General features: G+C 40.7%; 1 protein-coding gene across 1 annotated transcript in view; it reads right to left on the bottom strand.

The window, feature by feature from the left end:
* The window catches only part of MTUS2 (microtubule associated scaffold protein 2), a 249,632-nt gene that overhangs the window by 61,911 nt on the left and 164,134 nt on the right, over positions 1 to 23,587 (bottom strand). Inside the window, exon 5 of the mRNA XM_018071556.3 lies at positions 1,876 to 2,037. Coding sequence (XP_017927045.3) covers positions 1,876 to 2,037 — 162 coding nt within the window. The remainder of the gene's footprint in view (positions 1 to 1,875; positions 2,038 to 23,587) is intronic.

The raw sequence follows: 23,587 nt of genomic DNA, 5'->3' as shown, positions 1-23,587 counted from the left end.
AGCCAGTAATCAAAGCCACAAACGATTAATTTTTACATGAATCTACATTCCATTTAAGGTTACCAATCTCCCAATATTTCATGTCTTTTAAAAGCTATATTTGTGTAAAGAAATGGATATTTAAGGCCATAAGATAACTGTGAGCATAAATATTTGCTCATCTTGTCTACTAGTGTGCTTGCAGCATTTGCTTCTGAAAAATGCATCCAAATGCACAATTCTATAAAGGTACTTACATTTCCTAATTAAAACACACAGCCTGCTCCAAAAAAAACCCAGAAGGAGCAAATGCAAAATAATTAGAAATACAAGGCAAAACATTCCAGAAATCACTTGGAAAAACTGCAGACAAACAAAGCCATTTCTCCATTCTCACAGCACTGCTGAATGCTAGTCTAGGAACCAGAGCAAAATATGCTTTATCTGAGACATCTTCTCAAGTGCTGCTGCAGAATCAGCACTTGTATTTGCCTGTAGCTTTCTGAGTCTTCAAAAGCCAGTATGGTGGTATAGGCTTCAATTTGCTTTCACACTTCAGACTGAAAACATGCTAACAAATTGCACATTGAGTATTTATTCAAAACAAATCCTAACATGCTGTAGACATCGTTAACAATTCAGTGGGACTGACTACATTCAGATGGATTCCAGCTGTTCACAGGAGTATTTTATAAGTTGACTAATGCAGTCTGCAAGTTTAAAAAAAAGAAGGGCTTGCAGTCACTCATAGACAGAGAGAGCCACTTTAAGCTTTCTTCTGTCCTTCCCCCCGATACCCATGACTAGTCATGTCCTTGGTGAGTAATAACATCTCTCTGCATGCATTGTTTGAGACAAAATGAGTAAAGCTGGAAATATGACGGATTCTGTAGAATACGAGCAGCCTAATTCTCTCTAGAGACTCTCTCCTTCCTGTGATCTATGAGACACTGAATAAATAAGTAGACGTAGAAGTAAGACTATGTATTTATTGAAGTAGAAACTGCTAACACTTGTGCTTTCAAATTTAAAGTCAATCTGATGAGAAAAAAAGGACAATTACTATTTCATTGTCTCATCTGAAAGTGATTGTTTTCTGTCTTTTAAAAAGAAAAATCTCTTTATCTGGTATTAAAAAAAAAAGAAGAAGGAAAAAACCCTCCTCACAAAATGAATCATTCCTTGGAATAGAAAATCTCAGGGTAATTCAGAACATGCCCCTGACATATCTGCTGCTACTTTCTTCCCAGCTGATATTTTCTTCCCAGCTCCATTTGCAGTGTGTTGTCAAACCCAGTGGAACTTACATAGAGATGAAAGACTGTTGAATAAAAGCCAGACTGGATAGGGCTGGTGATTTACACAAAATTATTTATTATGGAGTCTAAACTGTTAGATTTAATCTGAACTTGATGGAACTTGTCATTTGAGACATAACTGGATTGAGCAGAAGGAGGGTTTAGGTAAGGAAACAATTTGGAAACAAGACTAGGGTTTTTTTTGTTTTATTTGCTTGCCTCCTTCTACCTCTCTGAGTGAACATACCACAGATTGCTAAAGCCTAGAGGCTTGCAAACATACCTAGCAATAAGCTATCTGCTCAGTGGAATGCTTTGGTCTCTAAAGCAATGCAATGTTTCCAAACATATATACAATAAAATATACACTAAATCTCCAGCATGTGTAGTTAGGGACAGTACATGCCTTCAGCTCCAAACACAACTCACAAAATGAGATTACAGCTGTGTTTCAAAGAGACCACAGTAAACAGAGTTCAAATCAGCACAACGGCAGTGCGCCCAAGAATGGCAAGAAAATTAATTAAGCAAGCATCATAATAAGGCTTCTGCATTTCTTCACCTAACGCAGGTGGTTTTTTAAGTTTGTAGCACTTACCAGCAGATGCTGTGGCAGTTTTTGGTGCTAGAAGTAAGGTCCTGCGTGGAGTCACTGTGCCGCTTGATACCTGTGTCGTGCTCTTGCTGCTGCCCTTGGGAACATCTTTAGAAGGTGCAGATGCCTTAGGGGTGGCTTGCTCTTCATTTCCAAAGCTGGAACCTGCAGGAGACCAAAACCGCACTAATTATAAGTCCATAAAAAATGTATGTGAACTGTGGCATACAGACTGAACATCTATCAGCAATTATAATCTACAATGACATGTTCTTACTGCGACTTGGGCTAAGTTACACAGATTTTGTCCAGTATAAACATTTAGGCAGAAATAAAGAGTTCCCAACAACTTACTTGACTCTTGGCAACTGTTGGAGTCTGATTCCAATAGGAACTTAAGACCTGCTTTTGGTCTAGCTCCATGAAGGTATATGGGTACAAGGCTCAAAAACAAACCTAGAAATTTCTATATTGCTTACGGCTTTGGAGCTACTACAGGAGCCAACCTACGCATTCACCCTAACATTTGGGAGCTACTGGTTGTCAGAACAAACGAGAATAGCAGTGGTGCAAGGCTCCAAATTCTCTACCCAGGTAAGATTTCCCACAAAAAGTCCCTCAGATCACATTCAGATGTTTGAATAATAAGACAAAAAACAAACAAAAAAATTCTGCCTTAACTCTTACATCCACCTCAATCATAACAAATCTTAGGTTGCCAAGGTTTCCACCTTATATTGACTTCTTTCAAAACTTTTAATAGGTTTGGTTTCCTCAAGGATTTGACGTCTAGGGAATAATGGCATCCTAGGTTCCTTTTAGATATAAGGAAAACAATCATTTTTTAACATTTGAGAAAGGTAAAGTTGGAGTGTCTTCTTTACCTATCTATTTACAAGGTCTAAGAGGAGCAAAAGATTACAACAGATCTGGACTTGAACATTTGCAGATAAATATTTTGTTTGAAATGAGTGGAGATAGTGATAAAAAACCCCAAGGATTTTAGAAAAAGGTATAATTCTTATTTCAATTGTTTTATAAAGATACAATACAATATTGTTTAGGTACTATCTGCAGGAAAATGATAGCATGATTTTAATAATTAGTATGTCCAAGTCTCCAGTATTTTTAAGACATAGGCTTCTTGAATGTGTGCAAGTAAAGGAGAGATTTCGCATTTGCCTTTCTTACTGAAAATTTACTAGAAAAAAAAATGCAGGTTGGAAAAGAAAATCCTATATTCTGATAAGAAAGAATAAAACTTTTGGCTCTGACAAAATAGCTAAGTTTTGCTGTGTCTTTAAGGCTCTTGCATATAAGTCTTAATTTAAAGTGTGTATCTGCAGTATAAATGCATTTCTACAAATATATTTGACCTTTGTCAAGCTACATTAAAAATTCAAACAAAACAGTGTAGTGTACTTTATGCAGGAACAGAAAGACCGGAAGCATTTGTCACCTTCACACTGCTGTGCACATAACAATCCCTCAGCACATCAGATCATTGTTTTATATCCAAACTACACGGATTTTTAACCCGTGTAACAAACTTTTAAGATTATGTGCTGAATTATCCACTGACAAAACACTGCTGATTTCAGTAAAGTCACGTCAGCAGAAAATCTGGCCCATCCTAACCCAGTCTCCTCTGCAGCTGTGCACGAGGACATCTCTTCTACCAGGTGTCAGGAGGATGTTGCAGCATGTGTGACCACCTCAGGCTATTTGCATCACACTCCTAAAGTTATTCCTGAAGTGGTCTCATACCTGTACTCACCCAGTCACTTTGGGTAGCACCACTCATAGACAATTTTTTTCTTTCTTCAGCTATTTGTTTAAAAGTTTTAGCACTAACCTTGAAGAGGAAATTATTCTTTTTATTTGAAGAGCAATTCTGTTCAAGTCCTCTCTAATGTAAGCCCTTTATTCTCAGTTGTGAAATGTATTACATGGAGAAGTTTAAACTCACAAATCTGACTGAATGGAAGCGATTCCTGCATTGAAGAACAATGCCCAGGTGAGTTACATAACTTTTACTAAAAAAAACCCTAAAAAGCTTTTCTAGGTATTGAAGCTAAAGTGCTGCCAGCTATAAACACTTTTTCTGTCTAAAACACAGCATAAGAGGTCTGCTAATTACATAAATGAGTGGGTGAGAAAGCTGACAAACAGCCTCATCGCATGTCTGGATCAGAAATGCCAGTGCCTGGAAAGAGCAGGCCACACAGCTTGTGCTGTGGCTGGACGAACACCTCTGGGGAAAAAATGCAAAGAAAAAAGTGATACAGCTTTTGATCTTTTATTAAGAAATGGACTCAGAGAGACAAGCTACATCACTGGACTGGGTGTCTTGAGGCCACAGGGGCAGCCTGCATCAGGGGAGGACAGGGCTGTCCTGTATCAAGCGTGGATGCTTCCAGCAACGAACCCATCACAGGGTAGAGCCTGGCCTGTCAGCCAAAAAGGAGGTGTCGCTGTTTAAGAAAGGGCAAAATGCTGCTGGAGAGGACCATGGTGGAGTAGATATCCACACAGCAATCCATGAAGGACCCCACACTGGCCCAAAGGAAGCTGCAGTCTGTGGAGAGTCCTCACAGGAGCAAGCTCCTGGTAGAAGCTGTGGCCTCTGGAGATGAGAACCACACTGGAGCAGGTTTATACTGAAGGACTGTAGCCCTGGGTAAAGATCCATGCAGGAGCAGGAAGAAATGTGAGATGGAAGAAATGGCAGAGAGGAACTTTTGTGGACTGATTGCAACCCCCATTCTCCTCCCACTGCGTTGCTTGATGGGGATGTGGGATGGGGAAAGCAGAGAAGGGAGAAGTGAAGTCAAGACTAGGAAAAAGGGGCGTGGGGAACCTATTTTAAGGTTTAGGGGGGTTTTTTGTCTTTTTTTTTTTTTCTCACAATTCAACTCTATTTTAATTGGAAATATATGAAATCATTTTTTCCAAGTCAACTCCGTTTTGCCTGTGACAGCAGTTGTTAAGTGATCTCCCTGTCTTTATCTCTACCCATGAACATATTCACCTAATTTTCTTTCCTATCCTGTAGAGGAGGTGAGATAGTGAGACAGCGGAAGGGTGAGTTGTCTGGCAGCCAGTCAAGGTCACTTCACCACAACAGCAATATCACTATAACAGGATTTGCTGAGATAAGGTCAATGTAGTATCTCTCATTTTGCTTTTCACTCAAAGATGGAGTTTGGAAAGAGACAGTGGGATAAAACAACATCTGTGTGCATAGTATGCCACAAAACCAAATGTTTGCCAATTCCGTGGATATCACTGGGACAGCTTCTAGTTCCCCAGGAGCAGGGGAAGGTGAGTTCCACCTTGCTACATATGGTGCTAGATTACATATTTCTTTTCAAATAGCATTCAAAGAATAAATTAAATTAAAGATATAAAAGAATACATATTCCTCATGGTTTAAGAGGAAAATAAAAGTTTTTCCTTTACTTCAAAGAATCAACTTGTAGGAAAATCAGAACGCTTATTCATCTGATGGTATTTGTCAGTCCGTCAGGGGATAATGCCTTCCATTATTATGCACAGCAGGTGAGTCAGTAGCATTTGCCCTCCCATAATACCAGCTCTTATTTTTCAGTAAAAGTCTGTACAGAAACACTATAAGTGCAGTGGGTGAACAGTTTCCAGGTGATCACATCCTTGGTTGTATTGTACCTCTTCCCTCCTACTCCTCTACTCTGGCATTCTGTCTAAACCTGGGAGACTCCTTGCTTGCCTTTGAAGCACCTGACAAGTCATTTGGGGGCTTCTACATGAAAGTCCCTGTATTTTTGCAGACTCTGTGCTCTATAAGAAGCAGCACTGCTGACTTTGCAGTAGAGTGTTTAGCAGACTATTAACAATCTGCTGGACCTAAAGGCCTTCAGCCTCACTTTTATCATTTCCTCACTAGGAGCCCCAAGGAATCCTACTCTTCTGCTTATGAAAAAAAATACAGAAAAGAAGAATAGTTGTTTGAAGAGTTGCAGTTACTTTGTAGAGTCCTAGCTGCAGCCACTCTTCCCCTACACTCTTATGCTGGTAGACATGCAGAATTCAGGGGTGGGAACTTATTGCAGACTGTGTGTTCAAAGAAAACCATGACCAAAATCCCACTGGCTCCCAGATGCCTTTGAACCACCCTCTGTCCGTATCTGCCACTGTTCTCTTCACCTTCTGGCCCTGCCCTGCCACAGCTCACTTCAGGGGCTCCTCACACTCAGAAAAGGAAGGCTCTCTTGTAGATGTCACTTGGAATTTGTGTCTCTTGTATGTGATCCTTTTCTGAAATTATTTAAAAATATTTATTAAAAAAAAAGGATGGAAATATTTATAAAAAAGGATGGAAATATTATATTATGTTATATATGACCATAAAACCAGCAGGAACATGGATGGGAAGAATTCTGCATTTTATGAGAAATTAATTAGGCGATGTCGTGTAGCAGGTCTTGATCTGAAAGGAGACAGCGATATGAAGAGCTGTGTTCTGGAGCCCCACAGCTACAGATTTCCCCATCTGCAATCAAGGGCAATAAAGTCTCCTTTTGTTGGAGAACTAGATCCTTTCTAGAAAAGTAGCTTGTTTGACAACACAAACTGCAGAAGAGTATTATAGCTTCTGCAGCTCCCTGTCTCGTTGGCAGCAATGTGAAGCCTATTGACACCGAGTGAGTTTCCAGCTCTGCATAGCAGGTCAAGCATTCACTGTGCAGGCAGTGGACGTGGAGCTGTTAGCTCCCACCACAGCTGTAATGACACCCAAGACATTACATCCTGGGAACATCCTGGCATCGTGTGTGTTGACTGAAGGACAAACATTTACCCAGGGTTATAGGAAGGCCTTTCCATGTAAAAGATCCTCGGATACTTCTTGATGCCAAGTTAATGACAATGAAGGTATTGCATGAAGTTGTTGCATCAGTGATCCCACTTAGCATTTCTAAAGAATTTTCCACTCACAGAAGTCAAGAAGCTTTACAAAAGGAGTTGAGCCACTTTCCAAATTCACACAGCAAGGAAATAGCAGAGACAGAGAAGTGAGCAGGAAAAACTGATAATGAATGAGGACTTTTTTTCCACCTGCAAAACACTAGGATGTATTATTCCCCTGGGTTTTACTAAGCTGCACTTTTGTGCCCCAGTTTTCAAGCACAAGTACAAGGACAAAGTGAAATTTAAAATCACTGCCATGGGGAATGATTTGATAAGGAAAACACCTAAACTACTGTGAATAATAAGGTGATGTTTAAAAACAAAACCAGCAAGACATAGTTTTCCCTAAGTTGGAACATTTGCCCATCCTTCAGTTAATGTCCATTCTTTATTTCTGATTATTATTTGTAGAGTGGTAATTTTTATAGAATTATTGCAAGATATGCAAGCTGTCAGCTGAGATTTTTATTTCACTGTTTTGGGGGCTACTGCTTTGAAGTTCAACATGGCTTATTTCAATATAACACTTCACAGTGTAATTTTCCAGAGACACATTTAAACATACAGTTCTGTAGCTCAAGCAGAAAAAAAAGCTATTGACCAAGTGGTACAGTGTGATCAATAGTCCTGAGGGCTTACCACGCTATTAAGATGTTATGATAGCACATGAGATTACTAGCTGGTTAATCAGTTTTTTTTCTTTGCAGAGAGCCAGTATCTGGTATTTCTTGATACGATAGGCCATATTTACAAGAGATCAGGGACCAGCTGATGACAGATTTCCTTTCCATCTAGAACAAGAAGAGGCTTGAGGATTGATGTCCACACAATGCTTATGCCTAATTTACTTAGCTTCCCATTGCATTTTTTTGGATAAGACAAAAAAGTAATGGTGATGGTCAGTTTTGCAGGGTTCCCACCCTTTGAGAAATAATCCTCTGTAACATATTTATTTCAGAGCAGGTTTGTGCCTGACAACATGCCTTTATAAAAGCTGACTTTTCAGAAGTCTAAACACTCAAAAATGAAACCTGAATTTTGAATTTTTAGGTTAATAATTTCCCACAAAATAAGGAGCCAAATCTGCAGTGCCTCTCAGCACAGGAGACAACTCTCAGGGTTTTAGATAGCTTTGGGTCTCTGCACTGCTGATGACTACCTATGAGACAGCCCCTTCATTGCTAGGGAGGGAGTTTGACACCATCACTGATGATTAATGACAGCTATGTGATCAGTAATGGCTTTTTGTACACTATGACTTACATCTGTAAGAGATTGCTGCATGTCCATCCTTGTCCCCATGTCCTCCAATCCTAAATCCAAGCACCTTTGTCCTATGACACCTGCTGTCAGATGGTTTTGGCCCCCTGGATCTGGCCATGCAGAAAGCTGTTGGGCACCTGAAGCACGGGAACCCTGCAAAACTGACCATCACCAGAAGAGCTGCAAAAGCATATCTGTGCAGATGCACTGGCAGGCTTCTCCTTCACCTCCAGCTGTCCATGACTGATTCTGCAGTCAGAGGCTGTAACCTGCACTTGCAGCTGATCCAGGCAAGCAAAAGACAGAAGTTGAATTTCTGGCAGGACAGAGGGAAGCATCACCTCTTCAGGCTGTGCTTTCCTAACTCAGGTGGCAGTTGTGCTGCCAGGGCAGCACTCGCAACCCTACTCACAGCAGGATGCCCTTACAGATACGGCCTTTCTTCGAGGCTTGGTTCACCAGGCTGTATCCATGCTGCTAAATAAAAGCTGTCCAAGTGGTGTAGAGTGGCTCATCCTGCCACTACCCAATCTAATCACGACAGCTTTTCTTGAGGAGGTTAGAGCAGCCCAAATGGCAGCCACAGTGTGAAGAACTGACTGAGGGACCAGGAGACCGGGCTTAGCCTGGCTTCCAGGCTCTCCCTTGCTTGACAGCACAGCTGGACTTGCAGCCAAGAAGCATCCACTGTGCTGGGCCACGCATGCTCCCAACCACTGGCAAAGGAGGTCATTCAGCTTAGCCTCACCTACAATGGAGTGGGTTTAAGAAAAGTGGAGATGTTTTGTGTCTGTGAAGTGGAATTAAAGCTCCTTCCTATATGTTTGACTGGTTTTGATGACACTGAGTTTTTGAAATCTAGATTAATTTTTGTGGCACAGACAGCATCTTCAGTGTCTTTCACACATAATAGATAGTAGAAATACAACCTTCTGTTGATAATCTTGCTTGTATCAATACTAACTAATTCATTTCATATCACCAACTAAAATACAAATTTTTGGATCTGGTTAAATGCATTTCTTTCTTGAGTGGAGTTACAAGTTGCTCCTTACTGAATTGTTACAAGCCTCATTGTGCAAGGTGAAAATTTCACCACAAAGTAAAATTTCTGTATGTGTTAGTGGGAGTTGCAGACAACTTGCTTACTGTGCCAGACTTTCAAATCAGATAACCTGTTTTATTTGGGTTTCTGGTAAAATGCTACATCTCTATCAGAAAAGACAAGCATTTTCTTTATGTAATAAAATTGCACCATATGTTGGTGGTAGCTTTGTCTACCACTGGTGGATTGTACAGCTGCTTGGCTAGCTGAGCGCTTTTGCATAGCTGGCTAATTAAAGCCCCTAAGGCCGTAGAGTGAAGACAGCATAGTGTTTTGCTGATCATTTGTAATATTTATCAGAAAGGATAAGTTTGTTGAAATCTTTCCAAGGATACCTGGACTGCACAGACATTTTAAAATGGGCCTTAGACATAACTGTGTATCCACCTTCCGAAAGGGCAATCTCCTGGCACTACTTGGAGCTGAATTATCAAAGGTCATTCATGACCAAATCTTCCCTACAAGCTTTCCTCATTCAGTGTACGACTCTGATCACAGTGACAAGAAACATGTTATGAATACTTCACTGAAGTGTCTCACGAGGTACTCTGAGGAGCTGAGGCAGTAGGACTCCATACTGGAGAAATACTTCCTTCTCTAATTGAGAAGAGAGAAACACACCTGCTGTAAGCTTCTCCTTGACATATGGATTAACATTTCTAACAGAGCAGATCAGAATCTTACTGTGTAATTACTGAAGTCTATCAATTAGTTGTAGCAAGGGCTGGTTCTTAAAACCTGAGGTACTCTTGAAGGCAAGCAAGTACTCATAGTGTTTTGGAAGCTCTACTTGCTGACACAATTTAAGAAGAACATATTACATATCAGTTAAACATTTAAATTCCCCTCAACAAATTAATTTTGGGAGAGAAAACAAGTAGCTATATCCAAGCAACAGATTTTTTTAGATCCTGTGTTCAGTACACTTACTGAAATGAACTGTTACTGAAGGATGAATTTGTAAGAAAAACTGTATTTGATTCTCAGTGAGGGCAACTGAAATGTTGCCTTCAATGCAAGAAAAGTCTGATTTACGATGAGGGTTTTAGACAAAATGTTACTCTCTATACTAAACAAAAACACGTGAAGTAAAACAAGAGTAGATTTACTTCAGGTATTTGTCTGGTATGGTCATGTTCTGTCTTAAAAAGGAGACGAATACAGGTCCAAGGGCCACTTCTTCCCCCTGTTGCCCATCAGGGTACTCTTCCACACCACAATAATTCCCAGGCACTGTAGAGCTCTCAAAGTAACACTGAGCATTGATGGCATTTTTGCCAAAGACAAATATATGACCCAATGCCTTCAGAGGTGTCAGAATGACCCCTGTGATCACAAGAGGTTGGCCAAAAGTTAAAATAACCAGAAAGAAGATATAGATAACATCAATTTTCTACTACCACTAAAGCATTAATGGCATGAATCAACGTACCTAGGGGGGGAAGTTTCCTGAGTAGGAAGGTTTTGACGTTCCTGGGTAGTCCTTCAGTCCCAGCACTCACATTTCTTGAGGCACCAGCTTTGTAATATGACTTGTGCTCATGATCATCTGCTCTAATGGCACTGAGCCTGCTTCTGAATTGGCATAACAGTTTTAACAGGGCACAGGCACCAGTGAAAGACAGGATTAGAAGTGACATCTGCTCTGCAAGAGGTTCCTCCCAATGACAAGACGTGCCAAATTAGACCCCCATGCTTTATTATAGGGAATGACATCTGTTGACACAGCATTTTATCGTCAGTAAATGCCTCTTCCCTGGAATTGCTGCTTTTAATTTGCTTGAACGCTGGCTTGGAGTGCCATATTTTTACACTTAAAGGTATATGTAATTCTTGGTAAAAGTGTTATGACATTCCAATTGTGATAATGAATTTCCACCAGCTTTAGCAATCCATATTGGTTGCCACAGCTCACCAGACTAGGAGAGGTTAAGCAATGCCCTAACAATTATCAGTGCTTAAGGTCTACTCCTTCTCTGACAAATCACAACATGGGTGCTACAGTATACATGGAATTGTGCTAGATCAAAGAGCTAGTAAATGTGTCTGACTCCTTCCTTGGCATAACAATGGCTTCAGAACATGCAGTATGCATTAAGGAGTGGAGATGTCACACTGAAACCTCAAGGATGGAAGAGCCTTAGAAAATTCCCAGTTAGTTGCCAGTTAATTGCCCTTTATGAGATCAGGCACAGATCCTCAAAGCTGCTTAGAAACTTAACTCCTATTTCATTTCACATTCAAATTTAACTCACACTACTTATTCTTAATCACCATCTCAGCCCTGAAGGAGTTTCAAACCCATAGATGTCTCCATTTCAGAGTATTAAGGATGCAAGCAGCTGAGTAGAACCTGCCTTGAATGCTGAACAGTGTATTGGCTAGAGGAGAAAGGTGGTGATAGGCACCAAAGCTGTGTTTTGGAGACAGGCAGGGAGTCTTCTAAGCTGTTCAGAGTAGCTATTTGCTATGCTCAGATCATGTTCATCCCCTTGGACAACATGTTATTCAAGAGAAAATGTACTTGAGAACCTGCTTTTCCCACTTAACTTTCACCAACTCCTTTGTAAGTAATGCACAATGTGTACAGTGCTGCTCTGGACTGACTGCTGTCTTGATCTGTGTTTTGTGGCTATTTTGGGTGTCATACAAAAAAAATCTATAGTAAAATAAAAATCTGATAAAAATTTTCGTGTAGTCCAGACTTTCAGCATTCAGGAAACATCTTTCAGTGTAAAGCTTTATTTTCTCCCTTGTGCTGGCTTTACTGTATTTTAAGGCTCCAAAAATAAGCTTGACTCATAGAATTCTGCTGATTGTTTTCCTCACAAAACACCTTAACCTGTTTGATCAAACTAAGTTTTTTTTAACAAATACTGACGGTTATGAGGAGCCTGGATATAAAATTGCAATTCAAAAACACCTGGAGAGAGAAACACAGAGAGAGCAAAAAAGGTTTATATTATAAATGGCATTATCTATGGAGAGTAGGCAAAAATTTTCAGTTATGTGACCTGTTGAAAATTTTTCTTATCTCATGCTTACTACAAACAGTGCCTTTAGTATATTATTTTGGGTAAAATTCAATTATTTTACAATAAACTAATCTTACAATTAGCAATACTAAATGCTATGAGTTAATGATCCAGATAAATTAGTTTTGCAAAATGTTTTAGCTATGATTATATTTCTATGAACTGAAGTAATCTATACCAACTGACCTATAATCTTTTGCAGAGAACAGATGTTTAACTGCATTTATTTCACAAAATGAAAGTTCTTAAAAGTATATAAAAATAAAATTCTGTTGAAACCCTCAAAGGTTAAATAGAGGAGGTAGTTTCTTAAAAAATGACAGTGCCTTTACAGAACAAATTATTTCTTCCTGTGTATTGGAATTTATCTGACTGCCAGTAGCAGTATTAAACTGAGCAGCTTCTCTTTATTACAATAAATGCTACTGATAGGTAAAAAAATGTAAGGCCATTTAATTGGAGGATGCAGAAGTGATTTCCACAGGATTATAGTGGCACAGACAGAGTGGAACAGTGAAGCTGCACATAGAACTGGCCCCTAGGGAGTGAAGCCACCAGGAGCACCATGAGCAGGACATGCAAACACCTTTCAGGTGGCTGGCATCAGACACAGCTCATGAGCAAGATTCACATAGAGTAACTACACAAGCAGCACATGCTAAAAGCTGCCAGAAGGAAGCAGTGAGTGCTGGTAGAGGGTGACTTTCTGCTGAGAGGCATAGAGGCACCGATTCACCCATCTGCTGGCCCCATAGATAGTGAAGGGAAGTTTGCTGCTTGCCACGAGCCAAGACTTGGCATGTCACAGGGAGATTGCCACAACTGGTTAAAAGTCCCCTACTTCTTTTGCATGTGGGCACCAAAGACACAGTTAAGCAAAACCTGGACAAGATCACGCAGGACTTCAGGGCACTGGGGGCCCAAGTGGAAGGGACAGGGGGCACAAGTGATCTCCTCTGTGCTGCCAGTCTGGGATAGGGATGAAGGCAGAAGTTCATGCATCATGTAGATCAATGTCTACAACATTGCAGGATGTTCTTCAACAAATACAGACTATTCAGGAGAGAAGTGATTCACCTGTCTAGAAGAGGCAGGAGGATTTTGGTAGCAGATTGGCTTACTTAGTGAACTGTGTTTTAAACTTGGGGAGTAGAGTCCACAGTTGCAACACCTGTAGATCCATAAGCGACAGGGTGGATAAGTGCACCTACCAAAGTAGTGAGAAATGCTACCCAACTCTTTTCAAAGGCAAGTACACACATAGTCTGTGCAACAAACAGGAGGAACTGGAACTCAATGACGAGTCTGAGAGTTATGATGCCATAAGAATTATAGAAACTTGGTGAGAAAATTCACATGGGATGACTACAAACTCTTTCATACAGATAGAAAGGGAAGAAGAGAAGTGGAGTTGTACTTTCCAACAGCACTCAGGAAAACAGTGTAAAGAAGTACAACGAAATAGTATTTCATTGGATCCACCAAAATACCCTCAAGCAAGGCCTTCCAATGATGCCAGGGGAAGATGCATGTCTCACCTAGTCTTTACATGGCAAACAAAATTGTATGAGCTGTGTATGGCTTAAAGGCTGCAAATGACGTATAGATAATATGAAGTTTGATTCATAGTAGGTGCCCAGGAAAAATATTTGATAGTTGAAAAGACACATTCTGCCACTATGTGTCTGCCCTTGCCACACCACAGCTGTGCGTCCAGTCAGAAAGAGAGGGAAAGGATGAGAAAGTACCACCCAGACACCTCTGAGGGTCAGAATTGAAGCATGGGCAGATCTCCTTTCCACATACTTTCCAACAGCCTCTCTGCTTGTGATATCTGTTAAAAGCCCTATAAACAGTGGGTAACACAGTATCCTCTCTGAAAGGATTAGAAGAAAACACGGTTGTGCGGATTGCACCTGGCCTGGCTGGGACGCCTAATAACACTGCTCTGTTGGACAAGGTCATGCTTCTAAATCCATTGCTTTTAAAAAGCAAGGTCCTGATGTTACAAAAAGGCATACTTACTTGCACCCTCGTCATTGCTCTTTTTCTTAAATAGCACCTTTGAAGATAAATTCACTTGCCCATTTCTAGCATGTGAAAACCTGAATTGCAGGATTAACAAGAAATATCCTATTAATTTCACCTCTGTATGAATCATTCTGTAGTTAAGACTTATAAGAGACTACTTAAATGAAAGCTTTTTGATCATACATTTAGTATATGGGTTATTGAAGTACAGCTTCTTACTTCATACAATTTTAAATCCCAGTATTTTTTTTTAGGCACCTGAAATTATTAACAGGATCAAGAATGGGTTTGTGTATGTGGGGAGTGGGGTGAGGGGGTGAATGAGTACAAATTTTTTTTGAAGAGGCACAAAGTACAGTGAGAAGCATGATCTGTAGTGTTTTATACCAACACAAATAATGTCCTTTTGTATTTTAGGCACATTTAATTAACTCTGTGTGTATAGTACAAGTGCAGAAATACTCAACCAAATCGTAATCTACCAAAAAATTGTAATTCAAGTGATTTCCATAGTACTTGAGTTGCAGGAAAAGGTCTCCAACACCCCCGTACTTTTGAGGAGGAGCTGGATAGTTCTTAGCCCTGCTAATGAATGGCAGAGGCCTCTGGAAAGTCGAAGCAGCAGATGGGCCTTTGAGACTGTCCTGTGTTGTTTTGCTGGCTCCGCAGAGTTTCCTTCTCCTCCACGGTGGCACAATTTGACAGGACCATCACATGCCCTTGGTGCTTCTCTTATATTCCTGGCCCCTGAAGGCAGGTGGTAATGTAAAAATCTGAGTTGCTACTACTACAAAAGAAACTTGTACTTTTTTTTAACCTTCTTCAGCACTTATATGTGGCCTGAGAGCATTTCCAACATCTTCCTTTTAAAGAAATATCCTGGGGTTTTTATGAAAGGGCATGAACAGTATATCACATTACACTGCTGTGATGGCATACAGGTTAAAGGTGCCTTTGCTCTAAGGAGTGCTTAAAAAGCTCCTCCTTCTCTCAGTTAAACATGAACAAATATCTCAGGTCATTTGAGTCCCAGTCCTTGACATTTAAACACGTGGGTATTAGCACAGCTTTAGAGCACTGATACTGAAGACAAGGAGGCTCTTAGAGGAGACAGAACAGTTTTACAACTGCAAAAAGGCCAATATTGGTTACAATCGTGTGTATCTTATTTGTAAATTCCTTAGGATCTGTGAGGCAAGACCATACCCCAAGACTATCTCCTTCCAAATTTTCTGAATCCCATGGATGAAGGAGGGAGTGGAATATACTGATGAGGCTCTTTGGAGAAAGAACATTATTCTTTTCTGCATCAAAAACAGAAAATAGGGCAAGAACCTATGGAAAGCTGCCCTGGAGAGAAAGACTTGGGGGTTCCGGTGAATGAAAAGCTGGACATGAGCCAGAAGTGTGCACCTGCATCCCAGAAAGAAAACTGCATTCTGGGTTTCATCAAAAGCAATGTGGCCAGCAGGTCAAGGGAGGTCATTCTCCCCCTCTACTCTGCCCTTGTGAGACCACAGCTGGAGTGCTGTATCCAGCTCTTGGGTGCCCAGCACAAGAAAGATGTAGACCTGTCAGAACAGGTCCAGGAGAGGGGCACAAAGAGGGTTGGAGCACCTCTCCTATGAAGACTGTCTGAGAGAGCTGGGGTTGTTCAGCCAGAGAACAACATCTTGGAGAAAAGAAGGCTTTCTGAAGACCTTAGAGTAGCCTTCCAGTACCTAAAGGGGGCCTACAATAAAACTGGAAAAGGACTTTTTACAAAGGCATGAAGTAATAGGACAAGGGGGAATGGCATTAAAATGATTTAGATTAGATATTAGATAGAAATTCTTCACTTTGAGGGTGTTGAGGCACTGGAACAGGTTGCCCAGAGAAGTTATGGATGCCCCATCCCTGAAAGTGCTCAAGGCCAGGTTGGATGGGGCCCTGAGAAACCTGATCTGGTGGAAGGCATCTCTGCCCATGGCAGGGTGTTGGAACCAGATGACCTTTAAGGTCACTTCCAAACCAAACCATTCTGTGATTCTATAATACAGGTACCTTTTATTTTACCCACTGTAATTTTGATAGCCAGTAGAGAATCACACAAGTGAGCACAAGTGTTTTACATGCTGGTGGAGAAAAGGGAGAGAGAAAGAGTTGTTGTCCACTACTTCAATTATCCAAACAGCCCTCAAGGAGCAGTGATCCAGGCTGTCCCAGTCCTACACTCCATATTTCCAGTCCTGCCGGGAAGCTAGGGTAGGACGCAGGCTCAGAGCAGGGACTCACTGGAAGAGTGAACTACAACTACTGGCCAAAACTAAGGTGAACCCACAGCTCCATTACTCATCTTTTGTCATCTTCATCATTTTTTCATTGTGACCTAAGTGACAGTAGATAATGGATTTGATGTAACTGAAGATGCTGCAAGTTTCAGATGGTGACCATTATTCAGTTTCTCTCCCTAAAAAGGAAGCAGAGATCCCGAAGTATGATTCTGCAGTCAGTGTCCTGCTGTCACCATTACAAGGATCTTCTGCAGAGATTCAGACTGCCAGATATTTGTTATCAAGCCTTTTTCTTTATACTGAAAAATGGAATAAAGTATGTGATGATTAGTAAGTCAGTACTTTGTCTGTGTTAGAGGCAAATCCTGGGGAATCAGCCTAGCTTCTCCAGCATCTTTTTGTCAATGCTCTTATTTTAGTGAGAGAGCTATGAAGATTAATTAATTGCAAATTGCTTGGGATGAAAGGTAAATATTAGATACTGTTAAGAAAAAAAAGCTTATCTGCAGGTGAGATGAGGTTTATCTGCTTTCATTTGCACCCATGAAATTCTGGTAAATGGAGAAATCTTTGCTAAAAGCCACATCCAACCAAGCTGCTACTGCCTGCAGTGCAATATCACAGCAGTCATTCACTAATGAAACCCACCTTTATCTTGACAGTTTTCATTTTAAAACAGTGTGGCAACCACTGCTGCTTGCCTACAGGAAGAAAGATGTGCAAAATAATGAGTAATTCATGGATGTAAATTTGAAGGGAAATAATTGTGCTTTAAAATATTTTTAAAATATTGTTGGGGATCAATTATGAATTTTCAGGGCCTAGCAATTTGCACTCACACTGAAATTGGAAAAATAAATTCTATTATATATATGCACATATATATATACATATAATGCACACATACTGTATTTTTAAAACAACGGGGAATTTTGAAAATTAAGACTATTTGCATAGGGGTTATAAGAAGAAATATTTGACACACAACCAGAGTACTGAATCTGGTAGCAGTACTGTTCTGTACACTTACTCCTCTAATAAGCAATTCTGAGCATATTCCAGTATAAACATAGCAGAAAGATATTAAGATAGATAAGATGAGAGTGGTCAGAGTTGGTTTTCAGATGGAATTTGAGACCTGAGACACCTGGCAGTGCAACAGTGAAAGCTGAACTTCTTTTGAGTGATCTATCTAGAGCCTAAGCTATGAAATCCCCAATTCCTGACTTGTATTTCCCAAACCACATGCTGTTTCCCTAAAAGTAAAGCTGCTAATGGACTCGCAGGGTGTGTGGGAGGAGCATTTACACTACATGCAGAATATTTTTCGCATTACAAAAAGCAGATGCTTGACATACAAATGACCTCTGATATGGTAAGCATAAAAACTGTGAAGCACAGCAGTTCCTTGCAAAAGGCTGGGCGTGAAAGTAACTAAGAGCAACCCTCTTCTGCCAGGGCTGAACTGAACTTGGACTAGTGAGTCTGCTAGTACTGGTAATTGGAGAGTTCACTCTCTTTTCTTTAAAAGCAAAACTCATTTGGGCTTATATCCTCTTGGAACTTTTGCAGGATAAAAGGATTGTGATTACAGTCCTGTAAGCATAAGAACCTACTCTTGTCCAAACATGAGGTGGGCTAATGTCAACTGTCAACTGTCCAGGTTGCTGCCAAAGGACAGATTTTGTTGGCAGTGCAGCTTTCAGGCTGAACTGTGCCTGAACACTCGTGTCTCACAGCATGTACGGGCAGATGGTATCTATTCACGAAAGGACTAGAGCACAAGAGGAGCAGTTGAGGGAATTTGGGTTGTTTAGCCTGGAGAAAAGGAGGCTTAGGGGGACCTTATTGCTCTCTACAACTACCTGAAAGGAGATTGTAGCCAGGTGGGGGTCCATATCTTCTTGCAGCTAACAAGTGACAGGTCAAGAGGAAATGGTCTCAAGTTGTTCCAGAGGAGGTTTAGATTGGATATTAGGAAAAATTTTGTCATTGTAAGAGTGATCAGGCACTGGAACAGGCTACCCAGGGAAGCGGTTGAATCAGCATCCCTGGAAGTGTTCAAAAAAATGTGCAGATATGGCACCTGGGGAAATGGTTTAGTGGTTAACATGGTGGTGCTGGATTAATGATTGGATTCAATGATCTTAGAGGTCTTTTCCAACCTTAACCATTCTATTCCCTGTTGCTTAAACCTCTCTCAAATGGTGTTGTTCCTAGTTGTGCTATAACAAACGTAATTTAATAATCCAATACCCTTCAAATGGCTCATTCTAACAAAAGGTGTGGGCAGCACAGTGGCCTTGGTGGACTCTGCTAGCTCCTTTGGTGTGACTTGAATTCACCAAACACCTGGCAGACCCAAGATGAAGAAGGTAGACTACAGTGCATGGATCACCATACGAAACTGAGATATTCTGTGTTTAATCTAATGCCATGAACAAGCATTGAGAGATTCAGTACTTGGTGATTAGCAACAGAACCTCAGATACTTATTTTTATTTTGTGACTGCAAATTACAAATAATGTTGTCTGAGAGCAAGAAACACTATTAGCCCCATAGAACACACACACACAAAATATTTTGTATTATAGACAATATGTTTCCTAAGCAAAGCATAGCCATCATTCAAAATTAAGATGCACTCCACCAGAATCCCAACCTCAGAAATAGCCAGTGGCTTCTCAGTAGCTGGAAAAAAGCAAACAGCTTCAACTTTTATAAGTGGTAACAAATTTTTCTTCTGGTTTTACACAACAGGGTCTAATGAACTTCCTCTGGAGTTTGTTTTGGGTTTTGTTTTCTTGTTTATAAAATGAAAAGACAATAGGAAGCATGAAAAACATACTGACTTTTTCAGATCAGTCAACACACCAGATACTGCTGGTGTCTCTGGAAGGTTTGTGCTTTTGTTCAAATTCATAAAGAAATTTTAACTGCTACACCCCAGACAGGGGTTTTATCCTCTTTGTATTCTCTGAAATTTAGTTTAACAAAGGTTTCCTGTGAGTTTGGAAATGTAACATATTCAGCTGAAAAATCTCTAAATTAGATTAACTGGGGTGGTGGTGGTTCTTCAACAGGATTTCACCTGGTTCTTGTTAGCAGATTGCAAGGAGTTGCAATAAATCAAAAAACTTTTTGTGCTTTGTGTGATCCAGAAGACCATTTCTATGTAACAATGTCAGCATCATTGCCAGCTTCTGCCCATCTATTTATTTTTTCAGGAAGCTGTTTTGTGAATAAGAGGACTAATGAAATCTGGTCTGCTTTGAATTTGTGCTGTGTGCTTTATACATCTCCACTGCAGTGATGATGACAGCACACCCAAGTACCAGTCATTCCCAGAACAATGCTCCCAGCTCTCCATCAGATACATCATGAGCCTCTACCATGGTACCCACAGATCCTCCTTGTGTTTGCAGCTTCAGTGTTTCCCTCCTGAAAAGGCTTCAGAAATGACCCAGAGAACCTTCTTTCCTCTTCCAAAGCCTCTAACTGCTATACAGGCTCTGGTGTTGTGGCAGGTTTTGTGCCAGAAGGCCAGAGAGACCCCATACCACTGAGCTCACAAGATAGGATTTTTGACAGTGGAAAGCACTGATTTGGATCTTTGGCCTTTATCAAACTGCTACTTCTATGAAACCCAAAAAATCTGGATTGGCCATTTCCCTCAGAGCAGTTCAAAATGCAGGAGAGATGGAGAAACTTTAGTTTATTAATACAGAACCAATCCCTCAGAATAACACAAATTTTGTTTATTTGGCAAATCATGAAAAAAAAAAGAGAAAGCCCAAACATTTGAGGCATTATCATCACATTTAAAAGTTAAACATCTCCTGGAACAACAAGGATGGCTTTTGGGACCCAAAGGAAGGAGGTAAAGCCTTTCCTTGTCTCTGTCAAAATGACTGCATTGATACTGCAAAGGAAGCATGGGTTTGGGCTTTCCAATCAGTGAGCTGTGGGAAGCCTCTCTAATGCTATGCAGACACTGCAATTTAAGCAGAAGTACAGTCCTAAATTAAGAGGCTCAACAAAAATTCAGCTGTCATACATTTGTTACTAAATTAACTGTTTTTAAGTGATATATTATTAGCTTAAATGCTACATGAATCCTTCAAAAGCTATGACTGAGTCAATTAGTGGAGTGGGAGTGCTTTCAGGCTATGCTTAATACATGTCTTATTCATTTAAAGCCTTCAATGTGATTATGACCCAAAGTCAACCTCCATTTCATCTGTCAAAGTTGTTGTAAGACTCTTTATGTGGTAGAACATTCTCATCTGAAATTCTGACTCTTTTTTAGAAGGTAAGTACAAGTCTTTTAGTAGCATTACTTGAGCTTTGAGGCCTGGATATCCCAGAGGCTCCCTCCACAAAACCAGGACCACCAAGCATCCCAAATTATATGTAAACAAACACACACTTGCATACAAGAATTCATACAGGGTTATGTTTTCTATTTGCTTCCCAGAAGCAGAAAAATGTCCAGTAAGAGATGAGGAAGATCTGCTGACAAGTTACTTCGGCTTCCTGAGTACTTCTGAAGAGTCAAGTGGATGGAGAGCATCTGAGTCCCTTGGTATTGGGGAAATCACTACTGGGTTTACAGCATAGCAAGCTAATATCCCAGCTGCCTGCAGCCTGCATGGCTTTAGGTGGACATCTACAGCACAAAGTCTTACTGGGCTGTCCCAGGGAGTAGACAATTCCAAAAGGACACTTGTCAGCTGGCAAGGGTTAAAGCCACTAGCTGTTTACTGTGGAGTGCACCATGGCTATAGCTTAGCCAAGCAATGACACAGGCAGAGACTTGCTGGTTCACAATCACTATCCTTACCACTGCCTGGAGCAGATAAGACAGTATTAATTATTTATAAATTTATCTATTTATATATTTTATACATTTAATAAATTATATTAATAAGTGCTACCAGACTATATTTAATAGACTCAATATCTGACAACTGCTACTAACCTTTAAGATAAAAGTTCTCTTTATTTATGCTTCCCTTTCTGTAAACATTTAAACTGTTTACACTTCAAGTGATTTTGAAAATACAACAGTCTATATGACTTCTTTTATGTACCTAGAAAGGGCCTCCTCTAGCAGGGCTGGGAAACAATTCAGAGGTACAGTATGAATCAGAGATAGGAAAGAGTCACAATTACAAAGATATCTGATATCTGGCAACAACTATGACAACAACAATTCTTTGAAAACTTTGTGTAGGTGTATCTATGACATAGTTTTAAATAGGAGCACTCAAAGGTAGCAAACACCTCAAGAAGAAACAAAGCAGAACTGTGAGAGCTCTTGAGTTTGTACAGCCCTTAACACAATGAGGCTGAAAATGTTTGTGCTTCTTTTTCATGTAAGAACAAAATATCAGCCCTACTGGCAGACAACACATCCAGCTAACCCAGTTTTCTGTTTTCACTGGTGAACAGCAGCAGAGGCTGAGAAAAAAAAGGCACAGAAATAGAGCAAAAGATAGTAAAACCTCCCCTTCTCCTATAGTTTTTCCAGCCTCAAAAGCCTGGTGGTTTGGTGTCTCTCTGCTCAAGGTACTTTCTGTGTGCAAAGCAGCCCTCTGTGTCTTTCCATTCTATAAGTTTCTATGATCTTTACTTGTGCCCATGTAACCTTTTAGCACCCACCAGCAGTGCCACACTTTAGTCCCTCCTTTTTTGCTCTGTACTTACATCAGCATGCTTCTGTTGAGGCAAACACAGGTGATTGGGTTCAACAGAAGATTGCAAAAAACAGGGGCAAGCTGGCACCTTCACAAGTCCACCCATGCAGCTCAGCTGCTGATGCCACCGTGCTCTGTCCTGGCTGTCAGCTGCATGAGGAGAATGGTGCTGCTTTACCTGCCACCCTGCCCAGTGCTGCCCAGCCCCAGAGCTTGCTCTTCCCTGGCCTTGCTGCCTCCTCACCTTCCTACTTCCTACCTTTCAGTAGAGGATGTATTTTCCTGACTTTGAGGTTAGCACAAATGCCTCAGTTTGGAGCATGTGCTAGGGCTGGTTCCTCAGAAAGTGATAAGCAAAACCTTTGAAAAGCAAATCATTGAGCAATATCCTAAATGAGTAGCTAAACAGCATCTAGGAATTTTCTAAAATCTCTGCCAAACTGTACAGTCAGTACATGATGCAGAAGTATTTGATTTATAGTCAGCCCCTACTTACATTTTGATCCCCATGCACTCTTTCTTCTCCAAGAAAGACCAGCAAAGTCTTTTGATAGAGAGAGGGTGGGTGGTCTCCCCTGACTTTCTTCTTTCCTTTCTCTTCTTCAGCTCTCTTGCTGTGAAGGCACACGTGTGCTGTGGAGGGGTGCTAAGTGTATGGGATGAGTCATTTGCTTTCCTCTGAGCCCTGTTACATACAGATGCCAATCACAGCGAAGAACAACAGACCTCTGCATTGGAAATGGCCTGGGAACCAACCAGCCTAAGCAAAACCACACAAATCATCTGGATACACGGAGCCCATTGCAGAGAAATGTTTTTCTTTAGGTCCCAAGTTCTTTATTGACTCACATATGCCAGTGCTCATCAGCAATTGATTCTGAGAGTTTTATTGCAAGCTTCTGCTTCGGAAAAAAAAGCCAGTTTGTAAAGGCAATTGAATTCAGGTTCAGCCTTGTATTCCTTTTTAATACAACTTTCCACTACACTAATTGATTTTCACTTTCCAACGCACCGCCAGTTCCCAGATGGACCCGGCGCAACCCGTTAGTGATTTACTGCTGTGGCCACTGGAGGGCAGCCCCGATCCTGACAACTCAGCCCAGGGGCCGAGCAAAACTCGTGGTGCATCCTCCGGGAATGCTTCTTCCGACACACCAAGTCAAGCCCAAGGGAAGGCTTGAGATCTTAGTTTATCTGAGGTGGAGGAACAAACAAGGGAATATTTGTTTTCCTGCTGGATAGCCAAGTCCTGGGTTTACTACTTTCTTCTATTTGTAATTCTGTTAAATTAATTATTGATAACGTTGGGAAAACATTTAGATGAAAATTCAGACTATCCAGTTTGCTTACCTAGGTAATGG

Source organism: Manacus vitellinus, unplaced genomic scaffold (assembly GCF_001715985.3).
Source record: "Manacus vitellinus isolate BGI_N305 unplaced genomic scaffold, ASM171598v3 scaffold_2_pilon, whole genome shotgun sequence".
NCBI classification, from domain to species: Eukaryota; Metazoa; Chordata; class Aves; order Passeriformes; family Pipridae; genus Manacus; species Manacus vitellinus.
The sequence above is the reverse complement of the archived record's forward strand: the minus strand, read 5'-3'. Positions and strand labels throughout refer to the sequence as shown.